General features: G+C 42.7%; 1 protein-coding gene across 3 annotated transcripts in view; it reads right to left on the reverse strand.

Moving 5' to 3' along the window:
- rbm46 (RNA binding motif protein 46) overlaps positions 1–19,005 on the reverse strand; it is a 350,512-nt gene that overhangs the window by 125,309 nt on the left and 206,198 nt on the right. The window contains exon 8 of one of the 3 annotated variants that reach the window (XM_087980132.1): positions 1,007–3,193. The exons of 1 other annotated variant lie outside the window; for it this stretch is intronic. In XM_087980132.1, the coding sequence (XP_087836258.1) occupies positions 3,113–3,193 (81 nt within the window). In that variant the 3' untranslated portion in view covers positions 1,007–3,112. Of the gene's footprint in view, positions 1–1,006; positions 3,194–19,005 lie in introns of those variants that run through there. One more of the 3 variants, XM_087980130.1, reaches the window with a different exon arrangement.

Genomic DNA, 19,005 nt, shown 5'->3' on the forward strand with positions numbered 1-19,005 from the left:
CTGTAAAAACGCCATCCAATTCTCCCAATTCCTTCGACTCCGCCGCATCTGCTCCCAGGAGGACCAGTTCCAAAAACGCACAACCCAGATGGCCTCCTTCTTCAAGGACCGCAATTTCCCCCCCCGACGTGGTCGACGATGCCCTCCACCGCATCTCTTCCACGTCCCGCTCCTCCGCCCTTGAACCCCGCCCCTCCAACCGCCACCAGGACAGAACCCCACTGGTCCTCACCTACCACCCCACCAATCTCCATGTACAGCGCATCAACCGCCGTCATTTCCGCTACCTACAAACGGACCCCACCACCAAGGATATATTTCCCTCCCCTCCCCTATCAGCATTCCGTAGAGACCACTCCCTCCGTGACTCCCTCGTCAGATCCACATCCCCCACCAACCCAACCTCCACTCCCGGCACCTTCCCCTGCAACCGCAGGAGGTGCAAGACTTGTGCCCACACCTCCCCCCTCACCTCCCTCCAAGGCCTCAAAGGAAACTTCCATATCCGCCACAGATTCACCTGCACCTCCACACATATCATCTATTGCATCCTCTGCACCCGATGTGGCCTCCTCTATATTGGGGAGACAGGCCGGCTACTTGCGGAGCGTTTCAGAGAACACCTCTGGGACACCCGGACCAACCAACCCAATCACCCTGTAGCTCAACATTTCAATGCCCCCTCCCACTCCACCAAGGATATGCAGGTCTTTGGACTCCTCCATCGTCAGACCACTACAAAACGACGGTTGGAGGAAGAACGCCTCATCTTCCGGCTAGGAACCCTCCAACCACAAGGGATGAACTCGGATTTTACCAGTTTCCTCATTTCCCCTCCCCCCACCCTGTCTCAGTCAAATCCATCAAATTCAGCACCGCCTTCCTAACCTGCAATCTTCTTCCTGACCTCTCCGCCCCCACCCCAGTCTGACCTATCACCCTCACCTTTGACCTCTTTCCACCTATCACATTTCCGACGCCCCTCCCCCAAGTCCCTCCTTCCTACCTTTTATCTTAGCCTGCTGGACAAACTTTCCTCATTCCTGAAGAAGGGCTTATGCCTGAAACGTCGATTCTCCTGTTCCCTGGATGCTGCCTGACCTGCTGCGCTTTTCCAGCAACACATTTCCAGCAATGGCCACCAATACCCCGACTACTACTATCAGGGAAGTAAGGATAGAAACCACCACCCCCTTCCATTTTCCAAACCAGGATTCAAGCCACCCTGTGAGAGATGTGTCTACTCCTGAATTCTCAGCCAGTTCCTCTGCTAAGGTAGTCAATCCCCGTAAGGCCCGAGTAATTGAACCATCAGGCGCAGTGTTATTAGGAATAAAGGTACAACAGCTTCCTCCTAACATCACACATACACCCCCTTTCTCTGCTAAAATCATATCAAGGGCTATTCTGTTTTCACATGCCATCCTACTCGTCGCATCAAGCTGTTCTGATATTCCTTTAACCGCCTCTCTTGTATAATTTATAAATCGCTGTTGATTATAGAAAATGTAATTTATCCAGTCTACATTTTTATTAATTGTTACCCACCAAAAAAGAGCTGACTCAAAGCTTGCTGCAATCTGGTTACGAGCCTTGAATTCATCAGGTACTCCCCTAGGGACTCCTACCGAATCAAGATAAATCCTGTCATCAAAAGAAGTATCTAACAGTAATCTCTTACCCCTTCCCCTTTTTCTTACTATCTTCTCCTTCTCAAATGCCAAAGTAAATGGAATTGCCAATTGTACAATTGCGCATATCCCTTTCCAATCCGGAGGTAGGGTTGGTCTCAATATTTTTCCTCCACAGTACCACCACAGATCCGCTCGGGGAACCTTTAATGCTGAGTAGTTCCCTCCCTTCTCCGTTTCGGTAACATTCTTAATCTCTGTACATAGTTTCAGCTCCCCCAAATTTCTCGACCGACTCGTACCTCGCCTGTGCACACACGACGTGTGATTTCCAACTGCGGCGGAAAATGTGGGGGGAACTTTTGCATCTTTCTCCTCCAAGGGAGGGAACATTAGAGATAGGGAGGTACAATTCCTATCATTCCATGCAGTCTCATCCTGGTACAGGGCTATCATACATTTCATGCCCTTCCTGTCTCGCTTCCACCCGAGCGGAAAGGGAACCACCTGGGCCATTGGCCTACCGGAGGCACATGCATAGCAATTGCTTTTGTTCAGACTTTTTACAGTATACTTTACCCATTCAATCCAGGCATTTGCATCCCCGTACCCAGTCTCTATCTCAATGGTCTGTTTCAAATCCTTTACCTCTATAATTTTTACTACTTTAGAATCATTGGGAGGGGTGAAAGGTTGTATCTCATTACCCAGTAATTCTACCTGTTTTCCCTGTCCTACGCTAATTTGAAAACAACAGCCCACAAACTTCTTCCCATTTGCTTTCATTTCAATCCTAAATGTTTCATTTAATTGTATCTCATAAGTGCCACCCCCCAAAACTGCTTCGTGCCATGTGGTTTTCCTTATCGTTAAATATATGGGGTTACACTTTTTATCGAGACAATCGCGTGCTGGTCGGAAGGGGGCCCGGTGTATTGTGACAAGACTATTATACCAGGTACCATCCCCGAGGCCATCCCCATAGGACTTAAGATGTATCTCTGAGTTGCGGTATTGTCTCTGATTAGCTACATTCCCACAATTTACTAAACTACATACATCAGTGTCTATTACTTGTGGATTATCAGACTCAAGAACCATTAATAATACATATGAAAATGATATTTGACAAAATCCTAATACCAAGAGGGCTAGCATCATAACTCTAAGCATTCCCAGTATTCTAATCATTATGCTAAAACACAAAAAGGCTTAATATACAATCTTACAGAAATAATCCCGCGCTCGCGTCGCCACTGTATAGTCAATTACTCAAAGTCTCTTTAGTCTGAGTTTCAGCGGGTCTTGCGTTGATTCGGCTGTCCAGACTTCTTCCTCAACTGGAGGGTCCACTGGCCCTTTGATCCGAGTATAATGAGTCCAGCCTTTTTCCGCCGTCCTTATTGCCGTTTCGGTAGTCAAAAGAGCCTGATACGGCCCTTCCCAGTCTGGCTGCAGCTTAGTCTCTGTCCATGATTTTATTAAGACCCAATCTCCTGGCCGGATGGGATGAACAGCAAATTCAAGGGGCGGAGTCTGTACCAATAGATAGACCCTGATTTCTGAGGAAAGATAAAGAGGAGGACAAGCCCAATATATACTTTAAAAACAAATCTTTAGTTTCGGGAATTGGCAATTCTCCCTGCGTTCCCAGATAAGGTAATCCAAATAAGATTTCATAGGGGGATAGTCCCAAATCTTTCCTCGGGGCTGTTCGTACTCGCAAGAGAGCTATAGGTAAACATTTGGTCCAAGGGAGTCTGGTTTCTATTATCAATTTAGAGAGCTGTTGTTTGAGTGTTTGGTTCATTCTCTCGACTCTTCCTGATGATGGCGGATGCCATGGAGTATGGAACTCCCAGGAAATCCCCAACCCCTTCATTACCCCCTGTAACACTTTAGAGGTAAAATGAGTTCCTTGGTCGGAATCTATACGGTTCACTAGCCCATATCGGGGAATTATGTGCTCTAATATTGTTTTAGACACCCCATTTGCAGTGGCGGTAGCTCGGGGGTATGCTTCAACCCAACCAGATAAATGATCTACTATGACCAACATATATTTTAGTCTTCCTACTCTAGGCAGTTCAGTATAATCTACTTGTCTACTCTGGAAGGGTCTCAATCCTGGGTCTCTCTTCCTCCCTGGGCCTGTTTTCTCAGAACTTTTTTATTTACCTTTCTGCATATTATGCATCCCTCACATATTTGTTTAGCAATGGTATATATCCCTTTACATCCATATTCCCTAAGAACTAAATCACACATTGCTTGTACTCCCCAGTGACTGCCTTGGTGTAGGACAGCCATAATCTCCCGCATCGTCATTTTGTTTAACATTTCCCTTCCATCAGGTAACTTCCAATGCCCGTCTGCTGTCTTTGTAGCCCCTAAATCTCTCAATTCTCTTTCTTCTCTTTCAGTAAATATAGGAGTTTCCCTAGGACCTGGGACAGTAGGTATTAGGGAATGAATCACCACTTCTTGTGGATTCAGGGCGGCTTCCCTAGCCACTTCATCAGCTAATCTATTTCCCCTAACCTCTGGTTCATTTCCTTTCTGATGACCATTTACGTGCACTACGGCTATCTCTCAGGGGAGTAATAAAGATTCCAAGACCCGTTTAATCAATTCTTCATGAACTAATTCCTTCCCCCGGCTATTGATCAGTCCTCTTTCCTGCCATATCTTTCCGAACGTGTGCACAACACCAAATGCATATTTAGAATCAGTGTATACTGTTCCCTCTTTATTTTCTAATGCCCTAAGGGCTCTCTCCAATGCATAGAGTTTGCAGGTCTGAGCTGACCACCCATTTGGCAACCTTCCTGCCTCCACCACACTACTCTTTGTCTCATCTACAACTGCATACCCATTATGCCTTTTCCCTTCAATCACCCGGGATGACCCGTCTATAAAAAGTCTAGCCCCTGCATGAAGTGGAACATCTCTCAGGTCCATGCGGACCTTAGTTTGGTATTCTATAATGTCAAGGCAGTCGTGCCCTGGATTCTGAGGAGAGTCTCCTTCCCCTTTCCAAAGAAAAGCAGCTGGATTTAAACAATTGTTGGTGACTAGCACTAAATCATCCTTTTCTATCAGTATCGCCTCATATTTCAAAATCCCTGAGTCTGTCAACCATCGCCCAGCTTTTTGGTTTAGGATTGTTCTCACTTGATGTGGAGTGCTTACTATTAGGGCTCCCCCAAATGTAAGCTTTCTGCTTTCCTCCACCAACAGTGCAGTGGCAGCCACAGCCTGCACACACTCAGGCCACCCTCGGGATACTGTATCCAATAGCTTTGAAAGATATGCTACTGGTTGTTTCATCCCTCCCCACCTCTGGGTTAATACTCCCAAAGCCGCTCCCTTATCTACGGTGACAAAGAGGTGGAAGGGTTTATCTAGGGAAGGTAAGGCTAACACGGGGGCATGAATCAAATCTCTTTTGAGTTTCTCGACTAGTTCTTTTTCCTCATCATTCCAATTTAGATGTTCTGGCTCCCCCTCTATTAGTTTGAGATATAATTTCCTAATCTTCTAAGCATATAATCTATCCACAATCTGCAATATCCCGTTAGACCCAAAAATTTGCGTAACTCTCGTTTAGTGCTGGGCAGTGGCATCCCCACTATTCCCTCTATCCGCTCCGAGCTTATCTTTCGCTTACCCTCACTCACTAAATGTCCCAAGTATTTTACTTCTTGCTCCACATATTGTAATTTGTTTTTAGATACTCGCAGGCCCTGCTGGCCCAGAAAATTCAATAATTTGTTAGTGGCTTCTACTACTCTTTCTCTTCTTATTCCTGATACTAAGAGGTCGTCTACATACTGCAACAGGGTAGTCCCCTTGGGGCTGCTAAATTTCTCCAATATTTGTTCTAACTTCTGTCCAAATAAATTTGGGGATTCTGTAAACCCCTGGGGAGCACAGTCCACCGGTATTGCTGTTTCCGCCCTGTCTTGGGATCCTCCCATTCAAAGGCAAACAAATTCCTACTTTCCTCCGCCAAGGGACAAGCCCAAAAGGCATCCTTTAAATCTATCACACTAAACCATTTGTGGTCATGAGGGATCTTTCTTAATAACATATAGAGGTTTGGCACCACTGGGTGCCTGACCTGTACTATCCGATTTAATGTTCTCAAATCCTGCACCAATCGATAAGTTCCATCAGATTTCCGTACTGGTAGAATTGGGGTATTATAAGGAGACATACATGGTTCCAATAGTCCATCTCTAATCAGTCCCTCAATTACTGGCTGCAGTCCTCGTTTACCTTCTATGGAAATAGGATATTGTCGTTCACAGATAACGTCTCCTTTTCGTTTTAAATTTATTGTAAGGGGAGGGATCTGTAGTTTTCCACGATTCCCTTCTCTAGCCCATACTATAGGGTCTATCTCTCTCTCTGCGTCCTCTATCAACATTGCCAGTTGTACAACTAATTCTTTTTCTTGAATTCCAATCTCCAGTCCTAAAAGGATAATTAAGTCTCTCCCCAGTAAGTTACTTCCTATATCAGGGATATAAGCAGTTCCCCTGTAACCCTACCTTTAGGACTTTCTATCATCATAGGTTCAAATAGTGGAACAGTAAATCCTTCCCCTTTCACCCCTGAAACAGTAATTGACCGTGTTAACATTTCTACTTTCTTTGGTTTAAAATTTAGCGATGACCGTGCCACCCCCGTATCTACTAGGAAGACTACCTCTTCCCTACAGGGTCCCACCTCCAAGTTTATCAAGGGTTCCTGGTGGGCCCCCGAGGGCAGGAACCCCTGACACCCCTATTCTTCATCATAATTCATAAGCGGAATTGCCCTTTCTTCCCTTTGTAGATCAGGACACCCCCGCTTAAAATGCCCTATCTTTCCACAATAATAGCATCCTGCCTGTAGAGACTTCCATCTCTGCCCCTGTCGCTCAAACCCTCTATCAAATGTTCCCCCTTGTCCTCTCCCTCTTCCTCTTCCTCTCTGTCCGACATGCTGCCTCCCGCCGCTCCGGTTGCCCACTATCGGTTCCATTCTCCTCTTAATTACCTCATCCACTGTAGCTACCATCATTTTCACCTTCTGGTTTTGTCTCTCATCCTCCCTCTTTACAAATACTTTCTGTGCCTCTCTCAACAATTCATCTAATGGTTTTTCGCTCCAGATATCTTCTGTATCTTTCTCTGTATGTCTGGCCATGCTTTTGTCACAAAATGTACTTTCAAAAGACCCTGTGCCACTGGGTCCTCAGGGTTCATTCCAGAGTATTTCCGCATTGAGTCCCTTAATCTTTGCAAGAAAGCTGAGGGAGTCTCATCTTTCTCCTGTCTAATTTCAAAGGCTTTAATCAAATTCTGTGACTTCGGAACTGCCTCTCTTATTCCTTTTAGAATCAGGTCTTTCAATTCCCTCATTTCTTCTCTATGCTCTGGGTTTTGGTTTTCCCACTGGGGGTCTCTGAGGGGAAACTTCACCTCTCCCTGTCCAGCATCCCCATCTCCAATCGGGTGTTCCCTATCCCATATTTTAATAGCAGCTCCTCGTATAAGTCCCCTTTCCTCCCCAGTAAATAGTTTATTCAAAATAGACATTAATTCAGCCCAGGTATATAGACTGGGCCCCAAAAATTGATCAATTTGTTCGGACAATCCCACCGGATCCTCAACCAGGACCTTCATTTCCTTTTTAAATGTTCTGACCTCCCCACTGGTGAGGGGGGCACTTACAAACCCAATCTCTTTGTCCCCTATGGGTACCTCCCGAGGAGGATAAGTCATTACGTTTTTCCCCTTTTTCTTTTGTTTTCCCCCCTTAGACTTTGATTTAGATTCTTCGGAGGCCTCCTCTACATCTACTGTAGCTTCCCTTTCTTTTGCTGAGGATTGAGCGTCAGGAACAACAACATCCCCAGCCCCTGTCCCTTCGTCCTCTTCTTGTGAATCATCTGTTCCCTGTCTGTCTGTCTGTCCTCCTTCCCCTTGTTCACCTAACCTGATTTTATGGTACGGGGGGGGCAAACAGTTAAGAGGATCCCAGGGACTAGGTGGGGCAGAGGGGGAATCCTTTGTCTTTACTAACATCATTCCCAAACTGTCCTTCCAATAGGACACATAATCCGCCTCCTCTTGGCTAAAAGGTTGTTTTCCATTCACATACAACCCTAAATACTGACAGACCCAATCCTCGTTCGAACCATACTTTGGCCAGAAGACAGACGGACGAAGGATTGGTTCTTTGGTCCATACTAAACAACAATATTTAATCATTTTCTTTTTATCTTTTGCCCTTGTACAAGTATTACTTGTCCAATCCCGCAACATCCTCCCCAACGGACTTTCAGGAGGAATGTTTCCAGGGACTTTTCCGTCCCTTACTCCGTGACAGCTACTCTGCCTACCCCCCATTTTCCCGGGGCCCTCGCTAGTCCCTCAGCGAGTAAATTCCTCTTTTCCCGGCCACCAAGGCAATACTGAAAAGACTGTTTTCTTACCTTGGTCTGTGCACAGTGTTGCCTGGCCCCTTTTGTCACGGTATCTTCTATCGAGCTCCTATCACTGTCTGATTCAGATGTCTCTCTTATAGGATTCACATCAGTCACCCAAGGGAGCAGACCAAACCGGGACACGAGACCGCTCCTCAATGGGGAACGGGACGCATCTTCCCAGTGTCCAAGGCCAGCCACTCCCCCCCGGTGATGGAAGAAAATCCCGGACACGAGCCCCCAATTGTGAGAAACAAAGCCCACTCACATCAATAATTTCAGTCCGAGACCAAATATCTGAAACAGCAGCGTCGTTTTATTTGTACACCTACAGGTGAGTGTAATGTATGATGCCTAGAAAGGCAATGACAAATACACACCAAACCCCAATCAACTCTCGCAATTTATACATTTTAAATTCCCATATTTTTGTCTCATTCCACTATTTGTCTCTGCTTCACTTACGTCACTTATTTCCTTAAGACTTATCCCACAACTTCTGTTTATCCTGTCTTGTCCGTGACAAACTCTTATCTCTGACTCCCATAAGGGTGTTTGACGTCAGTCTACTGTAGGTTATTGATTAGGCATATCTTTTCTTCTATCAGCATCTATTTCCATCCAGAGGCCACTTTGACCTCTTTGATTAGGGTTTGTTCCTGTGTCTCCGTGCAAGTGGGGAAACAGATGTTTTCCTGTTTGCCCATACATCCACCATTGTTCTGTAATCACGTCTTATGCTAACATATCCTTTCTTTTTGCTGAATATATATTTTCTCATTCCTGTTCTGTATCAGAATTTATAGTTGCAGAAATAACATTAATTCATTTATATCCCACATCAGCTACTGGATGATTGCATTGTTCTTCACAGAGGCCTGGACCTTTTGTCATTATTCAGTTAGATCCTGACTGATCTACACCTCAATTCTGAGACCTGGATGTTTGACCAAAACTGGTTTTTAGTAACTGTTGGTGCTTATTACTCCTGTACAACTGACAGCATTTTTGTAATTCAATCATATGCAGTTACATACAGAAACTGCTATTAACTTAGGGGAAGCCCTTAATTTTTTCTAGGTACTTCGACCGATCACATTCCTACTATGTTCTTCTCCATCCACATATTCCTAAGAGAAAAGTTTATGCTCAGTATCAATTCTTCTGCTCCTTGGACACTGTCTGACTGGCTGTGCTTTTCCACTGCTGTGCTTTTTGACTCTGATCTCCAGCATCTGCAGTCCTCACTTTTTTTTTCTCCTAGTCTAAATAAAATCTGTTTGAAAACTATTCTTTATTTTCACCTCCATTCACATAGACCCATTAAGTGGTAAAGGAAAAACCAAACCTGATCAGATTACATAAATGGCTTTCATGGCACATTGTTTCACAGGCATAGAAGCTTTTCTGGGAATGTTGATCAGGGTCCCCTTTCAGTTCATTCAGGTATAGGTGGTACTATTTCTAACACTCCTGCCTGCCCTCTGCTTCCAAAAGTTGGTTATGCTTTCAAAATTTATGCAGTATCATCAGCCCAATTCTTCCTAGAAAATACTTTTGTTTTAAAATGCTTCAACAATGATCCCACCCAGAGACTGTTCTCTTCCAAGACGTCAATTACTATTCAATATCTGTCATCTTTTTGATTCTTGCAGACTTGCAAGAACCCAGGTATTAATCTCATTCATAGCCAACGTCTATTTGTTTCAACAACAAGCTCTTCCAAGGGTTGCTGTGTCTGCAGAAGTCCTTTTTTAATCAAGAATCAGTCTGCAATTAACTTCAAGGTCTGGACTTGCAAGTAAACAAGTTTACGTTTGCTTAGTCTGTTCTTTTTCTTTGACCACAGGCTATTTCTGCAATTCCACAAGTCACCTTCAGCTCACAGTTCCCAGTTCACAACTCTGAATCAAAACTGACTTTTATTTAAAATCAAATGAGGATTTTAACAAGATACCTTATGATGTACTATTTTTAGTCTCCAACATTTCTTAAAGTTTTGATCTTCCAAGAAATACTTCTCCCTCTTTAAGTGACACAGTTCTGTTTTAATGAACGAACAACAATTGTCTTTTGTGAAAACTCTATTTTCCGACAAAATCTGATTCTTCTCTATTAAATATCTTGGGCTGAATCTAACTAGAATCAGAAATATGGTTAAGTATCACTTTTTGGTAAGTTATGTTGGAGGGCTTCAAACCAAGCAAATCTTCTCATGCTCTGTTCTTGAACTTCCCTCATTCCCTGTTCAGCGTGCTGCTACAGCTTTCCAGTCACCACAGGTCATGCTGGTACTTTTTGAGAGATTTCTGGAGTCTTGAGTTTGTGTTTAGCAGCACAAATCTTTACTTAGCCCTTCATCATTGCGGAGTGGGAGAAGTCCTTGGAAACAGTTTCTACAAGAAACTGTGTATCTTTCAGCCATGTATAGCATATTTGTATTGGTGATTACATGTAGCATTGTCATTGTAAGCTACATTCTCCATTATGGTGTTGTACAGAAACAGACCCTTTGGTCCAATTTATCCACGCTAACCAGATACCCAAAATTAGTGAGTTTTGAGAAGATTTGCAGCTCGGGTTGAGGTTCTGGATGTAAGTTTGCTTGCTGAGCTGAAAGGTTCATTTTCAGACGTTTCGTCACAGTACTAGATAACATCTTCAGTGAGCCTCCAGACGAAGCATTGCTGATGATTCCTGCTTTCTATTTATATGTTTGGGTTTCTTTGGGTTGGTGATGTAATTTCCTGTTCTTTTTCTCAGGGAGTGGTAGATCGGGTTGATAAATTCTTGATGTCACAAGGAATTAAAGGCTACGGGGAGAATGCGGATAAGTGGAGTTAAAATGCCTATCAGCCATGATTAAATGGCAGAGTGGACTCGATGGGCCGAATGGCCTTACTTCCAGTCCTATGTCTTATGGTCCAAGTCAATGTGTTTGTTGATAGAGTTATGGTTGGAATACCATGCTTCTAGGAATTCTTGTATGTGTCTCTATTTGACTTGTCCAAGGATGGATGTGTTGTCACAGTCGAAGTGGTGTCCTTCCTCATCTGTATGTAAGGATACTAATGAGAAGGTCGTGTCATTTTTGTGACTAGTTGATGTTCATGTATCCTGGTGGCCTGTTTGTCCAATGTAGTGTTCTTGCATGGTACTTTGTAACTGTCACAGAGCGAACAGCCAATGGGGAACTTCAAATCAGCGTCTACTGGAAAACAACACACACTGACCAAATATTGAACTACAAAAGCAATCACCCCAACATCCACCAACGAAGCTGCATCAGAACATTATTCCAACAAGCCACCACACATTGCAGCACAGAGGAACTATGCAGAGCAGAGGAAAATCCCCAATACAGTGTATTCAAAAACAATGGGTACCCAATGAACACAGTCTGCAGATGTCTCAGCAACAAACCCAAACAAGCAGACAAAACACATCCAGAAACCCTAGCCACTCTCCCCTACATCAGACATCTTTGAAATGATTGCCAGACTACTCAGACCCCTTGGCATCATGGTAGCCCATAAACCCACCAACATACTAAAACTGCAGCTAATGAACTTGAAAGACCCTAAATAGACAACAATCAAAACTAATGTCATTTACAAAATACCATGCAAGAACTGTTTTATAAAAAAAACACTACATTGACAAACAGGCAGAAAACTAGCCACCAGGATACACGAACATCAACTAGCCACAAAATGACATGACCCTCTCACTAATATCCTTACATACAGATGAGGAAGGACACCACTTCAACTGTGACAACACATCCAACACAAGCCAAACAGAGACACACACACACGAGAATTCCTAAAAGCATGGTATTCCAACCAGAACTCGATCAACTGACTTGGACCCAATTTACCACCCCCTGAGAAAAAGAACAGGAAATGACATCACCAACCCAAAGTAACCAAACATATAAATAGAAAGCAGGAATCATTAGCAATGCTTTGTCCGGAAGCTCACTGAAGATGTTACCTAGTATGGTGACAAAATGTCTGAAAATGAACATGTCAGCTCAGTGAGCAAACCTAGATCCAGGTACCCTAAATTGATCTGGTCCCATGTGGCATATCTCTCTAAACCCTGTTCTGTTCATGTGCCCATCCAGATGCCTTTTTAAAATGTAATTTTACCCAGTACCACATCTGGCAACTAGTTCTGTCCTTACACCACTGAGAAGCTGTCCCTTAGGTCTTTTTTTTTCTTTTTTTTCCCCTTTCATCTTAAACCTATACTCTCCAGTTTTGGACCCCCCTATCCTGGAAAAATACCTTGCCTATTCACCCTATGTCCCTCATGATTTTATACACCTTCTGAGGTCACACCTCAGCCGTCCACATTCTAGGGAAAATCCCAGGCTATTCAGCCTCTCCCTGTGGCTCAAGCTATCCAATCCCACAACACCCTATTAAATCTCTTTTGAGCCCTTTAAAAATTTTACCATCTTTCCTACAGTAAGAAGGCCAGAATTGAATGGTTTGACCACTTTGGGAATACTCTAATGTCCCATACAGCTGCAACATGACCTCCCAATTTCTAGGCTCAATGCACTGACCAATGAAGGCAAACATGACAAACTCCTCCTTCACCAGTCCATCTACCTGTGACTCCACTTTCAAGGAATATTTATTAGCACCCGATGACCTTTAGCAACATTTCCCATGGGACTACCATTAAGTGTATAGTCTTGCCCTGGTTTGCCTTACCAAAATGCAACATCTCCCATTTAGTTAAATTAAACTCCATCTGTCACTCCTCAGTCCTTTGCTCGCCTGATCAAGGCCCCATTGTAGTCTGAGGTAACCTTCTTCACTGTCCACTACATCATCATTTTTGGTGTCATCTGCAAACTTACTAACTGTACCTCCATATTGATGTCAAAATCACTTGTATAAATGTAGAGCAGCGGACGCAATACCGATCCTTACAGCACGCAGCTGGTCACAGGCCTCCAGTTTGAAAAACAACCCTCAACCACCACCCTATGTCTCCTATCTTCACGCTAATTTTTACCTATTTGACTAGCTTTCCCTGGATTCCACATAATCTAACCTTGCTACTCAGTCTGTGTACTTATTTTAGTGTCTTGTTGAAGTCTGTAGAGATAGCATCTGCTCTGCCTTCATCAATATTCCTTGTTACCTCTTCAAGGAAAAACTTAAGCAAGTGAGGCACTATTTTTCATGCACAAAGTCATGTTGACTATTCCTAATCAGTCCTTGCCTTTCTGATTCCTGTCCTTCACCGTCCCCTCCAACAATTTATTTACCAATGACATCAAGTTGTCTATCTTTTCCTTACCACATTTCTTAAACAATGACACCACATTAGTCACCCTGCAGTCTTCTGGCACCTCATCTGTGGTCGTCAATATCTGTGAGGGGTCCGGCAATCTCTTCCCTCAAGTTCTGGGACAGCAGATCAGATCCTGGGGATTATCTACTTTTTGTGAACTTCAGCACTTCTTCTTAAATATGGAAACTTTTCAGAACAACCGTTTATTTCCCTAGCTTTTGTTGTTCTCCACAGTAAATACAGTATTTATTTTGTCAATCTCGCGCTCTCTCTCGCTCTCATCACCTGTGGTTCGACATACAGATGACTTCATTGTTCTTTAAATGGCCCTGTTCTTTTCCCAGTTTCACTTTTTTTTGCCCTTCAATGTATTTGTAGAATCACTTTTAAGATTCTCTTTTTATCCTATTTACCAAATCTATCTCGCATCCCTTTTGTGCCCTCCTAATTTCCTTCTTAAGTATACTCCTCCAACTGCCCTTGTACTCTTTTAGGGACTCAATTCTGGCTGTCAACATTTGACACATGCCTCCCTATTCTTAGTCAGAACCTCAATTTTTCTAACCATTCAGCATTCCTTATACCTACTAGCCTTGCTCTTCACACTAACAAGAACAAAGGTCTCCCACTTTCAAACTGTGCCTTTGAAGATCTATGACCCCTCAAGAGGGGCCTCTTGGTTCGAGATCGGTCAAAAGAATAGACAAATGCGGTCTGTTCAAAAGCAAGGGTCAGTAGTTTATTGAATTAAAGGTACATTGACGCAATTCTAACCAGCAACAGAGGTTGGAGCTTCTGTGTTCTGTGGTGAAGTTGCCAAATTACATTTGAAAGTTACACATTTATGTTTTTTAAGAAATAGTACAGCCTTAATTACAAAGACCAATCACATAAGTTGACATGATTTACAGCAAGTTAATCCAATGATATTCTCTGGGAAAGGGTTCTTAATCACAAGAAAAGTCCAATCAACTGTAATATGGTATTCTTTGGAAAGTATATCTTATTTATGTAAATTGTCATGCTATATATCAGTTCAAGGTTAGTTCAAATAGTCAATTAATGTGTCAGTATTCATTTTATGAAAACTCTATTGTCCTCTTATCTTTCAATTTCAGCTTAATTCTGCAAATCGGCAGTACAGGTTCACAGGCCATTTTATAGTATTATTTTAAATTGAGAAATCATTTTGTGGTAAATAAAAATGTACATGTTGTCTAAATTCAAATTTTAGATCCTCACCTTTACCTGTGAACAGCCCCTCCCAATCAATGTTTGAAAGTTCCTGCCTAATATTATTTTAATTGGCCTTCCTCCAATTTAAGCTTAACTTTTTTTCTAATCCAGTCAATCCTTTTCCATAACTACTTTAAAACTAACATAATAATGATCACTGGCCCCCAAAAGTACTTCCCCACTGACAGCATGGTCATTTGTCCTGTTATTTCCGAAGAAAAAGTCAGGTGTTGCTCCTTCTCTAGTAGGCGCATCCACATATTCAATAAGAAAATACTCTTGATAAGTTCCACTCCAATTAAGCCCTTAACACTATGATAGACCAAGCGTGTTTGAAAAGTTAAAATCCCCTCCCATTATGACCCTCTTACAGATAACTGTGATCTCCCTTACAAATTTGCTTCTCAATTTCCTGCTGACAAAGGCGGGGGGGGGGGGGGGGGGGGGGGGGGGGGGGGGAGAGGAGCTGCTGGTGGAAGGGAGCATAGTACAATCCCAATAATAGCACTTAATAGCACTTACTTCTCAGTTTCACCCAAATAACTTCACTGGATGTATGCCCCAGAATAGCTTCCAGTACAACCAAAATGTTATCCTTAATCAAAAATGCCACTCACCCTCCTCTTTACACTTCATTTTTATCACTGTTATAGCATCAATTTCCCAGAACATAAATCTGCCAGTCCTGCTTCCTCCTGAGCCACATTTCTGTAATAGCTATGGTATTCAGCCATGTTCTCACACATGCCCTAAGTTCACCTGCGTTACCTGTCAGATGTCTTGCATTAAAATAAATGCAGTTGAATTTATCAGTCTTACTTTTGTTCTCTGTCATGCTCTTGTCTGCCTTTACCATTTAACTTGCTCCCCATATCTACTGTATTAGCCTCAGACTTGCATCTTTTCTCAATATCTCTGGGTCCATACAGCCCAAAGTTTAAAGCCTCCCACATACCTTTGTGAATTAGGAGATTTATGAATGATAATTGGTCCCCTTCCAATTCAGGTGCAACCTGCCCTCCTTATTCAGGTCAGTTCTACCCCAAAGATATCCTAATGGTCTAAAATCTGAATCCTTTCCCATTACCAGTTCCTTAGCTACATATTCTTCTGCTCTGCCCTCCTAATCCTGTTTTCACTATCACATGGCACCAGGAGGTTTTGCTAATCTCCTATATTGTCTGCAGAACCTCATCCCTTTTTTTTTGTTCTACCTAAGCAAATCTTAGCAGGACTTATACACTTAATGGTAAGGTCCTGGGGAGTGTTGCTGAACAAAGAGACCTTGGAGTGCAGGTTCATAGCTCCTTGAAAGTGGAGTCACAGGTAGATAGGATAGTGAAGAAGGCGTTTGGTATGCTTTCCTTTATTGGTCAGAGTATTGAGTACAGGAGTTGGGAGGTCATGTGGCGGCTGTACAGGACATTGGTTAGGCCACTGTTCGAATATTGCATGCAATTCTGGTCTCCTTCCAATCGGAAAAAATGTTGTGAAAATTGAAAGGGTTCTGAAAAGATTTACAAGGATGTTGCCAGGGTTGGAGGATTTGAGCTATAGGGAGAGGCTGAACAGGCTGGGGCTGTTTTCCCTGGAGCATCGGAGGCTGAGGGGTGACCTTATAGAGGTTTACAAAATTTGAGGGGCATGGATAGGATAAATAGACAAAGTCTTTTCCCTGGGATCGCGGAGTCCAGAACTAGAGGGCATAGGTTTAGGGTGAGAGGGGAAAGACATAAAAGAGACTCAAGGGGCAACTTTTTCACCCAGAGGGTGGTACGTGTATGGAATGAGCTGCCAGAGGATGCGGTGGAGGCTGGTACAATTGCAACATTGAAGAGGCATTTGGATGGGTATATGAATAGGAAGGGTTTGGAGGGATATGGGCCGGGTGCTGGCAGGTGGGACTAGATTGGGTTGGGATATCTGGTCGGCATGGACAGGTTGGACCGAAGGGTCTGTTTCCATGCTGTACATCTCTATGTACAACAGCCTCTGCCAGTAAGTCTCTACTTTCAGAATATTCTGCACCCTCCAGCATCCTTAACCCTGGCACTAGGAAAGCAACACACTTCAGTCTCTAACTGCCACAAGCGTCTGTCTGTGCCCCTGACTAGTGTCCCCTATCAAAGTTGCTTGGAATTTGATATATTCCTCTTTAAAGTAGATCCGGTCAGAGTACCAGAAATCTGGCTGTCAGTGCTATGTTCCCCTGAGGCCTTCACTTCGTACAGTATCCAAATAGCATACTTGTTTTAGATGGGATAGCCGCAGGAGAATCCTGCACTACTTGTCTACATTTCCTACCTTCATGGCAACCTGTCTACCTGGCAATATTTTTGGTGTTTTTAACCTTCCTGAAACTACTATCCATCACATCCCCTGGCTCCTGTAAATTCCTTATTGCCTCTAACTGCCACTTCCTGCGATATGATTGGATTCGCAACCAAACACACTACTTGCAGACATATCTCCAGGAGCACTAAAATACAACCTAATCTTCCACACCTGACCAGAAGAGCACAGACTCTACTAAAAGCCATCTCTGCCCTGTAATCTACAGACTGAGAAAAGAACAAAGACAAATACCACAATTTTATTTTTTGTCACATAGCATTAGCACAATCTTTGTTTGAAACATTGCTCTGGAATAATTTAATACTTACGTTGATTTTAAAAGTTAATCAAGAGACAGATGTCAGTAAACCTCCCACACCCCCACCTATCCTGAGACCCTTGCACTTTCACAGTCAGTTAACTATGAAAGTGCACTGTTTGCTTCTTGATCACGAAAACCTGGAGAGTTCTTTAGTCTCCAACCTTACCATGTGGCCACTCTCCTGAAACTTCATCTACTGCTCTTTCCTCCCAACTAATGTTTTTGTTTTTGGAACTTTAAAGAAGAAAATCAATGCAAAACACTGTTAAAAACAGTCATTACTAGCCCAGAGCAAGGACATCTGCTCCACCATTGGAAAAACCTCAAAGTAACAGCACCTACAACCACTATTTTCTCATGTCCTCAAACAATATACAAGAAATTTTCACATCGAAAGGTATAAATGTACAATCACTATTGGACAAACTCAATGGATAGCCCGACTTCCATGATCTCAATGTTTGCCAAACACTTTATCACCTATTCTTGATCTTACAAAGCACCTTAATCAATCCCATTCCAATTCTGATTATATGCTGTTTCCCAGACACTTGCCAGCTGCATCACATTAATTGCCAATAAATTGGATACTTCCTTACCACTAATGACACTCAAATTTTTTTGATTTATGGTCCTTAATCACCTTTTGAGATCCAAAATGATACCAATTTTTATCAATTGTTAAAAAAATTTGTAATTCCAAAATATTTAATTATGTGAAGTTATAGTTACATCTAATGTTAATTCTTTGACAAAGCTGATAAATTGGAACAGCTTCTCTTTTTACTTAACCTTGGGCGATCAAATAAAGTCTGTCTTGCGGCTGCACTTACAACTTGTGTTTGCATGTTGCAAGTTAGAACAGAAGTTTTTGATTCTCTGGTGAATCTTACTGTCTCTATCGAAGTACATTTTTTATACTAGTTTTACTCACTAAAGACAGCATCTATTTGGATTTGATTTTGTGTGAAATTCAATCATGGCTTTACCAAGTCATTAAAAGAAACTCCCTTGCATTCTTAAGCTAAAACACGCCATGGCCTCATTCTTACTCAATCTTATTTGTCTCTGTCATCCTCCTCTGATCATTGAATATACTGATCAGCTCAGACTGTCTCCATCATTAACTAGGCTACTTGTTAGTCATAACAAATGTTTTATGATTGTCCTTTGTTCCCCCAACTGTACTATCCATCTGTCTTTCATGAGGTAATTTCCCTATACCATCTGCAGTTTCTGTCCTGGTTGACAGAAGTTGTTTTTCTTTGCTGCCAACTGGCACCTGCACATCAGACTTCCATAGCCAGACTTGTGGCCTTTGTGCAGAGTCACCAGATAAAATAATGATAGGTCCTGTGAGAATTATTGGGTCGTGATGAAAAAAGACAGGAGAATCTATACTTTGAGACAACCCTTGAAAAAGGAGACCCAAATGAAAGTATTTTTAAGCAAACTAATGTAAAAGTTACCATTTAATGTGTCGAGTAGAAGGGGAAACCTGGCCAACCTCGTTAAAATACTTTGAGAGAGTTGTAAATTACAAGTATACACACATTTGTAGTCATACAATAATAGTGGTAGCTTTAGTATATTAGATCTCTAAACAGGCAGCTCTAAGAGTATAACTTTTTTTTTAAAAAAGCCCAGTCAGACAGAAGTTTTTTTTCTTTGCTTAAAGGAATTCTATT

This window comes from Chiloscyllium plagiosum, unplaced genomic scaffold (assembly GCF_037043375.1).
Source record: "Chiloscyllium plagiosum isolate Xiang-an unplaced genomic scaffold, Cpla_swu_hap1 HiC_scaffold_36, whole genome shotgun sequence".
NCBI classification, from domain to species: domain Eukaryota; kingdom Metazoa; phylum Chordata; class Chondrichthyes; order Orectolobiformes; family Hemiscylliidae; genus Chiloscyllium; species Chiloscyllium plagiosum.